General features: G+C 40.2%; 1 protein-coding gene across 2 annotated transcripts in view; it reads left to right on the forward strand.

Moving 5' to 3' along the window:
- LOC122553028 (ras-related protein Rab-32-like) overlaps positions 1-17177 on the forward strand; it is a 29947-nt gene extending 12770 nt beyond the window's left edge. The window contains exons 2-3 of one of the 2 annotated variants that reach the window (XM_043696458.2): positions 4617-4897; positions 12311-13085. In XM_043696458.2, the coding sequence (XP_043552393.2) occupies positions 4617-4897; positions 12311-12331 (302 nt within the window). In that variant the 3' untranslated portion in view covers positions 12332-13085. Of the gene's footprint in view, positions 1-4616; positions 4898-12310; positions 13086-16685 lie in introns of those variants that run through there. The other variant, XM_043696457.2, reaches the window with a different exon arrangement.
- The last annotated feature ends 300 nt before the right edge of the window (positions 17178-17477 follow it).

A 17477-nucleotide genomic window follows, 5' to 3' on the forward strand; every position in this document is an offset into this window, starting at 1 on the left:
ACACCTGAGTAAAATTTTTAACTTTTACGATGATCCCCAGTGCAGCATCCCAGTGGAGTGCAACAATGCTTGATATAACCTTAAACCATGATCTTTTACTTTCCACATAACTTTTGATGTGGTTCCTTATCGAATGCCTTCTGGAAATCTACATTCACTGGTTCCCCTCGATGCATTTGTTATTTCTTCAAAGAACTCCAATAATGTGGTTAAACATGCATTCTCTTTCATAAAACCATGGTGACTCTGCCAGATTACCTTACATTTATTATTTTCCAATAAAATGGAACTTTACCTGAATCTAGGGAATTTTGGAAAATTAAAGTCAATGCATCAGCTATCTCACTCGCCACTTCTTTTAAGATTCCTGATGAAGGGCTTATGCCCAAAACATCGATTCTCCTACTCCTTGGGTGCTGCCTGACCTGCTGTGCTTTTCCAGCACTACACTCTCGACTCTGAGCTCCAGCATCTGCAGTCCTCACTTTCTCCTGATTCTTTTAAGACATAGGATAAAGTCCATCCACACCCACAACTTTATCAGCCCACAAGTCCAACAATTTGCTCAGTACCACCTCCTTAGTGATTGTAATTTTCTCTAGTTCTTCTCTCCATTTCATTTCCTAATTTAGAGCTATTTCGTACTCAAAAGAAGGGCTGTGAAATTCCTTAGGAGTGTAACAAGTATATATAGGACTAGGATTTGATTTAATATTAGATTAGATTCCCTACAGTGTGGAAACAGGTCATTTGTCCCAACCAGTCCACACCGGCCCTCCAAAGTATAACCGACCCAGACCCATTCCGCTACATTTATCCCTGACTAATGAATCTAACACTGGGCAATTTAGCATAGCCAATTCACTTGACCTTCACATCTTTTGGATTGTGGGAGGAAACTGGAGCCCTGGAGGAAACCCACGCAGACACGGGGAGAATGTGCAAACTCTGCACAGACATTGGCCCAAGGTGGGAATCGAACCTGGGTCCCTGGCGCTGTGAGCCATCGTGCCACCCCACTCTTTGACCTGTATCTATAGTGTTGCAATGAAAGACTTAATCCCACCAGTACTATAACCTCGTGTTATAACAGACCTGAACTCAATGATACCACACCCATATTTATACAGCAAAAACTCACACTTCTATTGTGCTCAGTAAACCACTTAGCTTCTCAGGAGCATGATCAGAAACAAAATTGACATCTACTACTCTATAGATACAGTAGTGGTGCTGGAGAATTGGCAAATTACAGAGGGTTTGACCCTTGTTTACAAATCAAGATAAACCCAGTAAATACGGTCTTAGTCTTGGTAGTGTGAAAACAATTATCCAAAATTAACAGTTACTTGGAAAGGCGTAGGTTGATAGAGGAATGCCAGTGTGGACTGGTTAAGGGCTTATTTGTTTGACCTTTTTGAATTCAGAGTGTTGATAACGTAATATGGTTGTGTGGTGTGTGCGAAGTTGTAATATGAAAGACGTGTTGGACATAGAAAAGCCCAGGGAATGAAGAGAGCAATGACAACATGGATTCAAAATGGTTGAGGGACAGAAAACATTGAGCAGCTATATTTGCAGATTATGGGAAAAGTAATAGTGGGGTTCCCCAGTTTTTAAAATCTACATTATATCTATTTATTAGGCACTGCCTAAGAGCATGGTGGAACCATTCTCAACCTTTCAGAAGAGAATTGATTACCTGAAGATAAAGCATTTGCAAGTCTAAGCATTTGCACAGAGTCTGCAAGGATAATGTGCCAGCATGGAAATATCTTAAAAATTTTAACAAGCATATGGGATCTTTGGCTTTATCAAGGTTCTACAGTGAAAAAGAAAGGAAATTATGTAAAGTGCTGTTTAAGCTTCAGTTGGAACACTGTGTTCTGTAGGCAAAAGTGAGGACTGCAGATGCTAAAGATTAGAGTCGAGAATGTGCTGCTGGATAAGCACAGCAGGTCAGGCAGTGTACGAGGAGCGGGAGAATTAACGTTTCGGGCAAAAGCCCCTCTATTCTGTGTTGGGTAATGAGCTTTAGGAAAGGTATGAAGGCTTTAGGGAGAGTGCAGAAGAAATACACCTTTAAAGGTACCAGAGATAAGGCATTTCATATTACAGGTCAACCGCCAGAAGCGCAGGTCCGGTTTCAGTTACTTGTGGTTTACCGTAGCCTGAACATGGAAACATTACAGAACCAGGGACCAGGGCTGCCGGGGAGGTAAATTTCCCATTTAAATTAATGATTCACTACTATCCATGGTTTCAGGCTTCTGTGATAGGTTTTGGAACATATCCAGGGAGACTACTGTATGCGAAGATATTGGGCTGGATGTGATAAGACCATAAGACATAGGATAAAATGTCGATCATTTAGCCCATTGAGTCTGTTCCACTATTCAATGATATCGAATTATCCTTGGCTTGACTTTCCTTCCTTTTCCCCCCATAAGTCTTGATTCCCTCATTGATTAAAATGGAGGCAGCTGAGGTCCCAGAGCTGAAAACAGCAGAAGACCCCCATATCAACCAGCATCACACCCCGGATAGACATCATCTGAGGTTGCCACCTTTATGGCAGCCTGTCCCCAAGAGCTGCCAGCTCAATCAGCAGTGTCCCCGACATCACCATTAGTGAGGGCAGTGAGGCACCATTGCCACGCGTGACTGCTCCATGGATGATGGATGCCCAAAAAAAGAGAGGACCTCACTCCACCATCTCTTTGGTAGGCAGCCTGATTTCACTGGGCAGTCTCCCCTCATAGCTGTTCCCTCTTTTGCTTACAGTTCTGGTCACCATAAGACCAGAAGGATGTGGATGCTTTGGAGAGGGTACAGAAAAGGTTTACCAGGATAATGCCTGATCTGGAGGATTTTAGCTATGAGGAAATTTTGGATAAATTGGTTTTCACTGGAACGCAGGAGGCTAAGGAGTGAGCAGATAGAAGTTTTATAAGATTGTGAATGGCAAGAATAGAGTGGAAAGTTTAAAGTTTTTTCCCAGGATGGGGACACAGATTCAAGGTGCGGAGTTGAAAGTTTAAAAAAGATGTGCAAGCAAGTTTTTCACACAAAGGGTGGTGAGTGCCTAGAACCTAGTGCCAGAGGAGGTTGTGGAAGCAGACACAAGTTTGACCAGGAAGGGAATAGAGGGATATGTATCCTGTAAGTGAAGGCAATTTTAGTATGGAAGGGCAAAATGTGTTGGCATTGGCTTGGAGGGCTGAAGGGCCTGTTCCTGTACTGTGTTTTTGGTGTTTGTTCTCTCTCACCATCTATCATCCCTAACTTGGGCATGACACCATGGAAGATGGGAAATGGCCCTTAATTGACAACTTAATTGGCTCCATTGGGCTTGCACAGTGTAACCGATATGGCAACTGTCCTACTGCTCGCAAAATCACATTTTGCCAGGAAGACTGGCTTGATTCTGAAGCTTTACCAAGCTATCTTCCCAGTCATCCCAACTCCCAGGAGAGGCAGGAGGAACTGGGGTTGTTTTTCCTAAACTTCGCTAAAAGGAGATTTAACAGAGGCGTTTAAAATCGAGAAAGGCTTTGACAGTAAATAAGAAGTAACATTTCTGTTGCAGAAGGATCTGTAACCAGAGGACACGAATTTGAGGTTATTGGTTCCTTTGTCAAAGGCAGCTTGAGAGAACATTTTATTGACACAACACGCTGTTGTGATCTGGGAAAACACTGCCTGACAGAGGGAGGAAGCAAACTGAAGGAAATTCTGATTAAAAACTTGAGGACAAAATAAATGGCATGTTTTCTGCAGGCAGAAGACACTTAATGATGGAGAAGATGAAACAGTTTTTATTGATATCTCAAATAGATGGTTGGCTGAACTAAGTTCAGAGTGTGGCTTCCATTCTCCAGTTTGATCTTTTGAGCCCTCTGTAGATTTGTTGAAAGTAGCTCCTTTTATACGCTGTATTTTACCCACATCAAAGGTATTTTTCACAGTTAAAATCTCACAAATCTGATTTAGGAACAGTTTGTTCATGTAAATAGTTCTGAATGTTTACTTCAAAGCTATTTCTCCCAAATAAGATTTTCTGAATTAACTGTGTTTCAATCCTATAAGTCATGGTGTTATTAATCAATAACGTTCTGCACTATGGTTGAGATATGCCCCTACCTTATGTCTATTATACTAAATGCTGTTCAAATCACCTACCTCCTCATACAGGCATTTCTTACAGAAAATATTCAGATGTTTGGAACAGAAATTAACACCATGAGAAGAATGCATACATTTTGAAGCCAATGTAAGGAAATATGACTTTTAGCATTTTAACCCTGATAATGGCGAACAATTCAAGGTACATTATCACCTTCTCAGGGCAGCTAGGAAGGACAGGTCACACCTAATTAGTGTTATTTACATCTCAAATATAATGGTGTAGATGCGTTTAAAGAGGTACTAAATACGTAAGTGAGAGAGATGTTGCTAAAAAGCAAAATAGGTTGGGAAGAGAGTCACGTGGGTTGTGAAAATGGACCCAGCCTGTCTCTGTGCTGCATGTTCTTAGTTTTAAAGGGAAAAAGTAAAACTTGTTGTTTATGAAATTGATTGCATTCACTTTGGGGGTAATTTTTTGGCTGCTGCAGGTCAAGAACGATTTGGCAACATGACGAGAGTGTATTATAAAGAAGCTGTTGGAGCTTTTGTAGTCTTCGATGTATCCAGACGCTCAACATTTGACGCAGTTCTGAAGTGGAAGAGTGACTTGGACAGTAAAGTGAAGTTGCCCAATGGGAAGCCAATCCCTGCTGTGCTCTTGGCAAACAAATGTGATCAGCAATGGGATGGTTTGGACAATAGCCCAGCGACGATGGATCGCTACTGCAAGGACAATGGTTTCATAGCGTGGTATGAAACCTCAGCGAAGGTTAGTGACAATGTAACCATCTGCTTGGGGTACTGCAGCAAGGTAGTTCTCTAGTCAACTCACAGTTACAACACATTGTGGCTTACTGGCCAGGTGTCTGCAGTAGCTTAAGGTTGTGGGTTATGTCAAGAGACTTGACACTCCCAATGAAGTACAGCATTCCCCAGTACTATCAGAGGTGATGTTTTACAGTTAAATTGAGAACCTGTCTACTTTCTCCAAAGTGGTTGTAAAGGACCCAAAGGCAATATTTTGAAGAATAACAGGAATTAGCTAAAATTTAACCCACAACTAATACAAAAACACACGATCTGGTCAATCAGCAACAGAGGTATGCCCTTCAGTCTGAGTGACTGATGTACCAGCAATGATCATTGACTTCCTGGTGGTGTCACTGATCAATGAAGGATTGCTAACATATGAATGACTCGAAGCTCTTGCTTGTCAGGACTTCAGTGTCCAGGGATCTTTGATCCCAGGGAAGATGTGTCACATTAAGTGTGTCATCTAGCTGTGCAATGGTGGGTCTTGCTCTATAAAGGTGACATGGGGCTCTAGTTTTTCAGCTAGAAGGCAGGCCCTTCACCTTCACTAAATACTACCAGGTGACATAGAACATAGAACAGTACAGGCCCTTCGGCCCTCGATGTTGCGCCGATCCAAGCCCACCTAACCTACACTAGCCCACTATCCTCCATATGCCTATCCAATGCCCGCTTAAATGCCCATAATGAGGGAGAGTCCACCACTGCTACTGGCAGGGCATTCCATGAACTCACGACTCGCTGAGTAAAGAACCTACCCCTAACATCTGTCCTATACCTACCCCCCCCTTAATTTAAAGCTATGCCCCCTTGTAATAGCTGACTCCATACGTGGAAAAAGATTCTCACTGTCGACCCTAACTAAACCCCTAATCATCTTATACACCTCTATCAAGTCACCCCTAAACCTTCTTTTCTCCAATGAAAACAACCCCAAGTGCCTCAGCCTTTCCTCATACGACCTTTCTACCATACCAGGCAACATCCTGGTAAACCTCCTCTGCACCCGTTCCAGTGCCTCCACATCCTTCCTATAGTATGGCGACCAAAACTGCACACAATACTCCAGATGCGGCCGCACCAGAGTCTTATACAACTGCAACATGACCTCAGTACTCCGGAACTCAATTCCTCTACCAATAAAAGCCAGTACGCCATATGCCTTCTTCACCGCACTATTTACCTGGGTGGCAACTTTCAAAGATTTGTGTACATGGACACCAAGATCCCTCTGCTCATCCACACTACCAAGTATAAACTTCCATTCTTTTATTCACGTGGGATTAGGTCAGGAGTTCCATATGAACATAACTTAATCTGCTCCAGATTTCATAAACACAGAAGCCTTGCATCAAAAATGACACAAATTTTTCATTTATAGGAGACATTTGCTCCCACTATCAGTTCTTCTAGACAGTTTTGACTGTTGTACCATAACATCATGTTGCCTGTCAGTGTTGACACAATGAGCCAAATGGCCTCCTTCAGCACCATAATGCTCTGAGACCTCTTGTTCAGCTGGAAAACCCATTGTCACTCACAATGCAATTTCACAGTCTGTCTGAACTCTTAGTCTCTGAAAACATCTCCTTGTGTCTTCTGGAGGAGATGTGTGTCTTCATGTGTTTTTCTGGTCTCCCCCAGCTGCAGCAGAAAGCCAGTCATAACTTTGTACCTCAATCAGCTTCCACCTGTTTCTTCTCTATAGCATAGCGTATCTAGGTCATGTGGACGCAAAAGGGGTTTGCCAAGAATCCAGCAACTCCCTGCCCAGCTATCTGTTTCATTTTAGGTTAAAGGGGCATTTCAAAATGAAAGCTTCTTGCAAAGGTTATTATTCATGACACTTAATATCTTGAAAACCTCAATCAAATCAATTCTTAAATTTCTAAATTCAAAGGATTGCAATGCTAATTTGTTTAAGCTCTCCTTGTAGCTTAACCCTTCTATGCCAGACATCATGCTAGTAAATCTGCATTGTTCTCCCTCCCAAGGCTAATATTGTTGCCCTGAGGTTTAGTGCGCAGAATTGTTTGCAGATCTACAGATGCGAGTCAGTCAGGGCAGGCAGGAACAAGGCAGAGAACAAGGTAGGACTGATCAGTTGAACTGCATTTATTTCAATGCAAGATGCTTGACAGGGAAGGCAGATGAATGCAGGGCATGGTTAGATACATTAGACTGGGATATCATAGCAATTACAGAGATGTGGCTCAGAGATGGACAGGACTGGCAGCTTAATGTTCCAGGATACAAATGCAATAGGAAGGATAGAAAGGGGGGCAAGAGAGGAGGGGGGAGTGGCATTTTTGATAAGGGAAAGGATTAAGGCTGTACTTAGGGAGGATATTCCTGGGAATACACCCAGAGAAGTTATTTGGACTGAGAAATAAGAAAGGGATGATCACCTTACTGGGATTGTATTAAAGACTCCCCAATAGTCAGCAGGAAATTGAGAAAAAAAATAGTAAGCAAATCTCAGTTATCTATAAGAATAATAGGGTGGTTATGGTAGGGTATTTTAACTTTCTAAACATAGATTGGGACTGCCATAGTATTAAGGGTTTAGATGAAAAGGAATTTGTGAAGTGTCGACAAGAAAGTGTTCTGATTCAGTGTGTGGATGTGCTGACTAGAGAAGGTGCAAAACTTGACCTACTGTTGGGAAATGCGGCAGGACAGGTGACTGAGATGTCAGTGGGGGTGCACTTTGGGGACCAGCGAGCACAATTTGATGAGTTTTAAAATAGTCATGGAAAAGGATTGAGTGGATCTAAAAGTTGAATTTCTAAGTTGGAGGAAGGCCAATTTTGACAGTTTTAGGCAAGAACTGTCAAAAACTGATTGAGGGTAGATGTTCGCAGGTAAAGGGACGGCTGGAAAATGGGAAGCCTTCAAAAATGAGAAAACCAGAGTTCAGAGACAGTATAATCCTGTTTTGTTTAAGAAAAGAAGGAAGTATATGTAAGGTATAGACAGCAGAGATCACGTGAATCCTTACAAGAGTACAAAGGCAGTAGGACTATACTTAAGAGGGAAGTTAGAAGGGCAAAATGGGGGCATGAGATAGTTTTGGCAAATAGGATTAAGGAGAATCCAAAGGGATTTTATAAATACGTTAAGTACAAAAGGGTAACAAAGAAGAGTATATGGCCCCGCAGGCAATGGGGGAGATACTAAACAAATATTTTGCATCAGTGTTTACTATGAAGAAGGACATGGAAGATATAGAATGTGGGGAAATAGATGGTGACATCTTGAAAAATGTCCATATTACAGAGGAGGTGGTGCTGGATGTCTTAAAATGCTTAAAGGTGGATAAATCCACAGGATCTGATCAGGTGTACCTTAGAACTCTGTGGGACGCTAGGGAACTGATTGCTGGGCCCTAGTCATCATTAGTCACAGGTAAGGTGCTGGAAGACTGGAGGTTGGCCACCGTGGTGCCACTATTTAAGAAAGGTGATAAAGAAAAGCCAGGGAATTATAGACCGGTGAGCCAGACATCGGTGGTGGGCAAGTTGCTGGAGGGAATCCTGAGGGACAGGATTTACATATATTTGGAAAGGCAAGGACTAATTAGGGATAGTCAACATGGCTTTGTGCGTTGGAAATCATGTCTCAGCAACTTGATTGAGTTTTTTGAAGAAGTAACAAAGAGGGTTGATGAGGACAGAGTAGTGGATGTGATCGATATGGACTTCAGTAAGGTGTTCAACAGGGTTCCTCATGGTAGACTGGTTAGCAAGGTTAGATCTCATGGAATAAGGGAGAATTAGCCATTTGGATACTGATACATCTTATTATGTAAGTTGTCTAAAAGATTAGTCAAAAAGAACGATTGTGAGGAGTGTCTTCAAGAAAGAAAGCTAGGTCGAAACAGGGAACTGTGGAGAGGGTATTTCAGAGCTTCGGACTTAACCAACTGAAGCCCTAGTTTTCCATGGTGGTGCAAATAAAATTGGGATACACAAAAGCCCAGAATTGAGGGGAATCTCAGAGGTTTATATAAGAATTAACTGTTACCATTTTTTGATCTGAAGTGTTTACACTCCTTACAATACCAACTATTTTTATGTCATTCACAAATTTGACATTCTGTTTGATCATTTAAGTAATTAATAAATGTGGTGAAAAGTTAAGGAGCCAGTGCAGATCCTTACAAGATACCAATAAGTTTACCTGTCCACAATCAATATTTCCTTGCTTCCTGCTGTTCAGTCACTTCTTAACCCAGTCACTAATTTGCCTCCAATTCTGTCACCTTCAAGCTATAACCAACCCATCCCTTATGAGGGAATTTTTCAAATACCTGCTCAGGCCCATTCTGTAGATAACACTATCCAGAAATTCAGACACTTCTTCAAAGTAATTAAGCTTTGTCAAACGTGACCTACTTTCTACAAATCCATTCTGGTTCTCAGCTCAGCTGAATTTTTTTCAAGTGATCAGTCATCCTTTTTTTTCATAGAATCTAGCAAATGTCAAAAAGCTCATGTTAAACTAATTTATAATTCTATTATTTTCTCAAGTAGTGGAGTAGTTTACACAATATTTCAATCTGAAAAACCTTTCCTGAATTAGGAGAATGTTGGAAATTTGTAGTGAAGGCACCTGTAATTTAATGTTTCCATTACTGTTAGCTTGCTTATATTAACTTTGAGTCCCTGTCCTTGATTTAGTAACAATGCCCTTGGCAAATTTGACATCCTGACCTCTTCCTGTACTGTAAATACTAACACAAGTAATTATTCAGCTATTTCCTTATTTTCATTGACAACATCACCAATATTAGTTTTCAAGGAACCACGTAGCTCCTGACTATATTTTTTTAGTCAAAATGTAATTGGATTTCTCTGTATTGATTTCCTTCGCAAGTTCTTTTCAGAATTTTTGTAGCTCGCTTTGTCAGCTCTTGCTGTTTATATTCTTCCCATCCACCTATATCTATTTTTTATTGCACCTTTGTATGCTTTTACTTTCAGCTCTATGTTGTCTTTTTTTCTTTTTTATCTATGGCTCTTTGTTTTTGATAAGTATAACTCTTGTTTAAAGGTGCACAGAAAAAGTGGATTGGCTATAGATTAACCCTGGAAATGCAGGGTTACAAGAGTAGGGTCGGGGCATGGGTCTGGGTGGGATGCTGCTCGGAGGGTCAGTGTGGACTCACTGGGTAAGGGGCTTGTTTTCACACTGCAGGGTTTCTAGCTCTTAATGGGTATAACGCGTTCTTTGACACACCAGCTTTGTTTTTGAATACCTTCCACTGATCCATTTTGTCCTCTAACAGATTTGCCCAGTCTGCTGTGCTAATTTCTGACCCTTTGAAGTTAGCCTCTCCTAAACCTAAAATTTTCATAAATGCTTCATATGTCTCCCTTTCAAACTCTGTGTTGAACTCAGTTAGGTGGTGATCACTGTTAAAGAACAGCTAAGATTATAAACTAAATCTTGTTTGACAAATATACGGTGGCCTTCCTTCTTGGTAGTTCTAGTTGTTTTTGATGGTGTAGAAATAGTATTGTGGTCCAAAAGGCCTGGGTTCAAGAGCCACCTGCTCCAGATGCACATCATGATATGTCTGAACAGTTTGTATTAAAAATATCTCTAATTGTTTCAGAAAACTATTCTGGATATACTCGATATTTAAAACCTTTCAAAGATCATAAGAAGTAGGAAACAGGAGCGGGCCTTTCAACCTCGACGTGATTGTGGCCTCAACTCCTGTTCCTGGCTTTCCCCATAATCCTTGACTCTATTGTTGATGAAAAATCTGCTTAATGTGACCTAGACTGTGTCCAATGATCCTGCATAACAATGATCAGACAGAAGAAATGCCTCCACATCTCTGCTTTGGTTGAGAGACCTCTTATTTTAAACTCTGCTTAGATTCACCATGAGGGAAACATCTCCACATCATTCACCTCTCAGCAGACAAGGCAGTACTAAGGGGTGTTTCTACTTATACTTTCTGAAAACAACTGACTCAGGCTCCAAAATACAAATTAAATCAATCATGATTTAATTGGCTGCAACTTCCCTTGAAGCTTGTATACTCTTATTTAAGGCTGCAATGTAACTTTATAATGTTATGTTCTGTTAATTGCCAAATTAATGGAAAAACTAAATTTTATTTTAGAAACTTAGCCCTTAAGACCCTAACATTCACCAGTTCTCCTCCATCCACTCTGCTCGATATATCCTCAAATAGCTCGAATTTTGTTTAAGCACTGTTTCCCTCTCACAAAACTGTTGACTCTGCCAGGTTCTATTATGATTTTCTAAGTATCCTGTTACTACCTCCTTAGTAATAAACTCTTGCATTTTCCAGGTGTTAGATTAACTGGCCCAAATTTTCCTGCTTTCAATCTTCATCCTTTTCTTGTAGCTTTCCAATCCCTTTTCCAGATCTCTTAAGACCCTAGGATGCAGACCATTGGATCCAGAGTATTTGTCAACCTGTGTGGCTCTTCAGTTTTCCCAGTGCATAGTCCTGATCTTGATTGTTGGAAGTTTCTCCCTTCCTTTTGGCTCTTACTTTTTTATTATTCTTAGGATTTTTTTTACCTTTTCCTTTAAAAACTGATACAAAATACCTATCTAAAGTTACTTTTTTTTCTCTTTATTATTTCCCCAGAGTCGTCTTCTAAGGAACCAATGCTTTCTTTAGCTGCTCTCCTCCCTTATATAGAGGAGGTGATAAAAACAGATACGATAGCAATGTTCAAGAGACATATAGACAGACGCATGAAAAGGCAGGGAAAAGAGGGATATGAACCATGTGCTGGCAGATCGCATTAGTTTATAATGTATCATTGAGTCAGTGCAGACATAGTGGGCCAAAGGGCCTCTTTCTGTACTGTTCTGCTCTCTGTTCTATGTGTTTCTTGGAGGTTTTACAGTCTGTTTTATATTCTCTTGTTCTAATTTCTCTTTCTTTATTATTTCTTTGTTCATTCTTTGCTGGTTCCTCTGCTTGTCTCCAGTTCATTAATAGGCTTCAATGCCCTTCGCCTTAATACAACTTTGGAATTACTTATTATGTAAATGAATGCTGCTGCAATTCTTTTGCACCTTCTGGATGTGAAGTTTGCTCACTAAGCTGGAAGGTTCGTTTTCAGATGTTTCATCACCATACTAGGTAACATGATCAGTGAGCCTCCTGTGAAGCATTAGTGTTAGTGACCCGCTTTCTATTTATGTGTTTGTTTTCATGGATCTGTGACGTCATTTCCTGTGGTGATGTCATTTTCTGTTCCTTTATGTTCATGTATCTTGGTGGCTAGTTTTCTACCGAAGTTTGTAAATGACATTAGTTTTGCTTGTTGTCTGTATAGGACTTTCAAGTTAATTAACTGCTGTTTTTCAGAATACCTTGCAAGAACTGTAACAAACACTACATTGGACAAACAGGCAGAAAATTAGCCACCAGCATACATGAACATCAACTAGCCACAAAAAGACATGGCCCACTCTCATTAGTATCTTTAAATATAGATGAGGAAAGACACCACTTCGACTGGGGCAACACATCTATCCTAGGGCAAGCCAAACAGAGACATGCACATGAAATCCTAGAAGCATGGCATTCTACTGGAACTCTATCAACAAACACATTGACTTGGATCCCAATTACCACCCCCTGAGAAAAAGAACAGGAAATGATGTCACCAACCCAAGAAAACCTAAACACATAAATAGAGAGTGGGTCACGAACACCAGTGCTTCACCGAAGGCTCACTGATGATGATACCTCGTATGGTGATGAAACGTCTGAAAACGAACCTTCCAGTTCAGCGAGCAAACTTATATCCAGAACCTCAACCTGAGCTACAAATCTTCTCAAACCTCTTTTGCACCTTTTTAATATAATGTTTCCAAGTAATTTATTTCCGTTAAGAACAGAGGAGAAGCTATAGTTTTTTAATATTCACTCATGGCATGTTGGTGTCACTGGCATTTATCATCCATCCCTAACTGCCCAGAGGGTAGTGAAGAGTTAACTACGTTGTTGTGGATCTGGAGTTGCATGTAATCCAGACCAGGTCAGGATAGCAGTGTTTCTCACCTAATAAACCAGGTGGATGTTTGTAACAATTGACAATGGTTACATGATCAACATTAAACTAGTTTTTTAAATTGAATTCAGTAATTTATTTGAAGTCCGATTTCATCATCTGTCATGGTGGGAGTCAAACCCCTATTCCAAGAATATTAGCCTGGAGTTTTAGTGCAGTGACATTACTACTACCCTATCACCTCCCCACCTATGAGGGAAGAGGAATGACTGATCTCTGAGAGTAGAGAGCGACTTGGAGTGGTAACAAGCAATAAAATATTGCAAGGAGAGATTTGAAGCAGTGACTGAGAACTGAGTTTTGGTAGATTAGTTATTCCCCCAAAAATGAAGCACCTCCATGAATGAGTCACAGGGTGAAATAAAATTTTGGCAAAGTGATAAGTTTGTGGAGGTTAGAGAAAGGAGTTTCAGAGTGGGACTGAATGTTTCCTAAATAATGTTAGGAAGAAATGAAGAGAGGGAAAATGTTGAAGGGAGTTGCTAGCAATGTGTGCAAAGTCACTTTATATTTTAGGAGAGTGTAATATGAAACTGGAGTGGGAAAGAGCATTTGAGTGTTGTCCGGGCAGTAGGTTTGGCAATGATCAGGGTAAATAAAGAATGGATATACAAAAAGGGAAAATTAAGTGATCTTTCTAAATAGAGTTTCACGATTTCTTCCTAAACATGTGAACTTTCCAAAAGAAGGCTAGGGATTAACAACAATTGACTCTTTCAAATCACTTAGGATCTTTTAATAATGTTCTTTGTGCTGGGTGTAAGTGGGTTGAGATGCGAGGGTGGAATAGTTGTTGTTTGGGTGTGTGACAGGCAAGCTGCCAACCTGACTTATCATAGGAACAGGAACAAGTGATTCAAATTTTTGAACCTGTTCTGCCATTCAGTTGGATTTTAAATAATCTGTACCTAAACACCATTTAATCTGCCTTTGATAAACCATCAGTCTTTTGATTTTAGTTTTGTTTCCAGTTGGCTCACAGCCCTTTGGAAGAATGATAGTGAGAAGAAACACATGTTTATTTAATAATGAATCAATAATATAATCAATTACTTAATTACAGCACAATAAAGATGGCAGGGCAGTTGATGTAGAATGTGGGAGTTCCTGGGTGCTGGTATGACCTCAGACAATCTGGCATGCAGTAGGTGTTATGGCTCAATGAGCTATGGCTCACAGTTAGTGAGCTGGAAGCCAAACTACAGACACTGATTTGTCAGGGAGGGCGGGATGTTACCTGGGCACTTAATTCCAGGACCTTGTCATACCCTGTGGAATAGGGGTGATTGGTCTGATTTGGTCATAGACTAGGTAGAGGAGGGTGTGACAGTAAGTGAAGCAGGTAATGGGAGCCCAAAGGCAAAAGAGCAGGAGCCTCAGCTTTTGCAGTTGTGCAGGTGATTTCTGGTGTGTTCAGGCCTATTTGGATGAGAGTGAGGGTTGCAGTGGATGTGCGAACTGACCAAGGCATTCAGGTGGAGCTAGTGAAAAAGAATGGTATGGTAGCTAGGGAATGTGTAGTGAGGGGTGGATTGACACTCTACTCTGCAGAGAATCCAGAACTCCTTGTCGCCCATCTGGTGCCAGGATTCAGGAGATCTGCACAGGGTTGAGAGGAATTTACGTGGAAGGTGGAGGACCAGTCATCAAGATCTGCGTAAGCATCCATGCCATAGACAGGTGAGGAAAGAGGTTCTGCAGAGTCCGTACAAGAGCACAGCATCAAATTAAACAAAACAAACCTCAAAGGTAATAATTTCAGGATTGGTACCTGAGCCGCATGTAAATTTGTGTGGGTTAATTAAGATGAAGAAATTCATGTGTGATCCAAAGACTAGTGCAGAAGAGGTGCATTCAGGTTTATGAGGCACTCGTATCAGTATTGGGGAAGATGGAGGCTATATTGTTGGAATAGTCTATGCCTGTGTTGTGCTGAGGCAAGTGAACCCCTTAACTTGGGGCATAGAGAGGGTTTAAAACTAAATTCTGGGGATAAGGATTCAAATTTGAGACGATGTAAATCAAAGAGTAGAGACTGGACATGGAAAAAGGTATTAATAAGGGCAATTAGAAACAGACTGTGACCAGAAGGGATGAAGAGTAAATATAACTCTGAGTAAAACAACAGATAAATCTAGTGGTTACAAAACTAATCAAAGGATCAAACTAAAAGGCTATGCATCTGATTGCATGGAGCATTCATTACAAATGGATTTTCTGATAGTGCATTTATAAATAAAAAAATGCCATCTGATTGCAGAAACATAACTACTGGGATGACATGGATTGGATCTTGAATATTGAAGGGTACATGGCATTCAAGAAAGACAGGAAACTAATTAAAGCTATTCGTAGATGGTAACACTAGAATAGAATAAAATAGTCTTTATTGTCATGTGCACTCGAATGAGTGCAGTGAAAACTTTATAATGATGCTGCTTTGGTGCTATCTTAGGTTCTGGATACCTAGGTACAGGTACTTTAAGTGTTTGTTATAGAATTGAAGAAGTAAAAAAAAAACTTTAGCATAGGAATACAAAGTTCTGAAAAGTACTTGACTTACTCAAGGTTCAGAGTAAGAATAAAATATTTTTTAAAAGTACTCAAATTATAGTCCATTAGTACAAAAGAGAGAGAGATTACCTAAGTTCAGGAAACCAGAATGCAACAATGGTTTGGGTAGAGATGAGAAGTCACTTGGGGGGAGTAGTATACAGACCCCCTAATAGTAACCTTGTGGTAAGATGGAGTATACAGGAAAAAATAATGCAAGCTTGTCAAAAAGATACAGTGATAAAAAAGATATGGGGGATTATGTTAAGTGATTTTGCATGAGGGTTGGCCAGGCCACTGGGGAGAACTGATTTTATGGCCCAGAGATATGAGTGTGGTCCATCAAGCCATATCTAACAAGTGGACCTGTTTGTGAGATCCTGCAAGTTAAATTATGTGGAAAGGTTGCTTAGCCTAGGCTTGTATTTCATCAAATGGTGCCTGCTAAAATAGGGCTGCCTTCCCAGAATTCTTTTCATTTTGTAGGCAAAATAAGGCTAGCAGCGACAAAAATAATCAAAAACAAAACTGAAGGCCACATATTTAATTGAATGAATCATTCAATGCAAATTGATGTTCTGATAGTGCAAATACAAATAAATGTGGTTATAATGATATAAGGATGACCGAGTTTGATTCATATTTGGGAGAAAATGCCTAATTCATTAGATTGGGCACCTCTTTAAGTTATTGGTGGAGGGGGTTTGATGATATAGAGAATGCAATGGTTTTTAAAGGATGGACAGAGGAATAAAATCGGGGGAAGAATTCTCATTGACTAACTGTTGAACTTGATGACGCATACTCTTGTCTCTGGGTGAGACAGCAAGTTCGCCCCAGTGGCTTAGTAAATTGTCAAGCAACATCACTTTTAACAATAGGTTTATCTGGGCATATTACATTGCTGTTTATGGAATCATGCCAAGTGCAAATTGGTTGTTTCTTTTCATGTGTTGCAATCATATCTACACTTTTAAACTACTTCATTGAGTGTGGAGAGGTTATGCAATGTGCCATTTGAACACAGGATTCTTTTTAATCTTTCTTACATGTTCATAATATTGCAATGTTTACTTGTAATAACTTAATATTTATTTTTCCTGATGCTTGCAGGAGAACATAAACATTGATGAAGCAACACGGTTTCTGGTGAAGAATATTCTGGACAGTGACTTCATCTATCTAACTGAGAATACTGATGCAGATAATATAAAACTAACAGATGAATCTGAAGAGGTTGATAAAAAGGCACAATGCTGCTAACATTTTGCCCCTCTCTCATTAACACTTCTTTTTATAAGCTTTGGAGACCACAATCCCTGGATGATCTTTTCTATGTCCAAAAGGATGAGATTAATATACCTTCAGCTAATCATTATTTAAACGGAAATGTTCCTCTTAGTTTTAATTAGGAATGGAATGGAGAGAAAAATACTTTGTCTTTTTCATGTCATGGTTTCTGTAACCTTTTTGAAATAACATTATAACAGTTGTTTAGTCTGTTTAATTTTTATAGACTATCTCACTTTGCCTCAGTGTTTTCTTACACTGGTCTATAACAACAAGAATTGTGTTACATCTATTAAAAGATTTTGTTTGCTGGTATGACATTTTACCCGTATGTCAGTCTGTGGATTGTTTGAAATCTGTGTGCATTGTAAATTGGGTAAGGTATTTCAAAAGGTGTCTCTTGTAAATTCTGCTATTGAGTTTAGTTTATCCATTTTAAGTGGACACAGTGACCACAGAATTGCATTGCAGTATCACAGCAAAGCAGCAGCACCATAGGCCCATCCGGCTTTATGGAATGGCTGGGGTCCACCAAGCCCAGAATGTAACAGATAGTAACCCCATTAAATTCTGAAGCTGTTTGTCTCCAAACTTCGTAACTCCTCCTTTCTCACA

The sequence above is a fragment of the Chiloscyllium plagiosum genome, unplaced genomic scaffold (assembly GCF_037043375.1).
Source record: "Chiloscyllium plagiosum isolate Xiang-an unplaced genomic scaffold, Cpla_swu_hap1 HiC_scaffold_10, whole genome shotgun sequence".
In the NCBI taxonomy this organism is placed as follows: Eukaryota; Metazoa; Chordata; class Chondrichthyes; order Orectolobiformes; family Hemiscylliidae; genus Chiloscyllium; species Chiloscyllium plagiosum.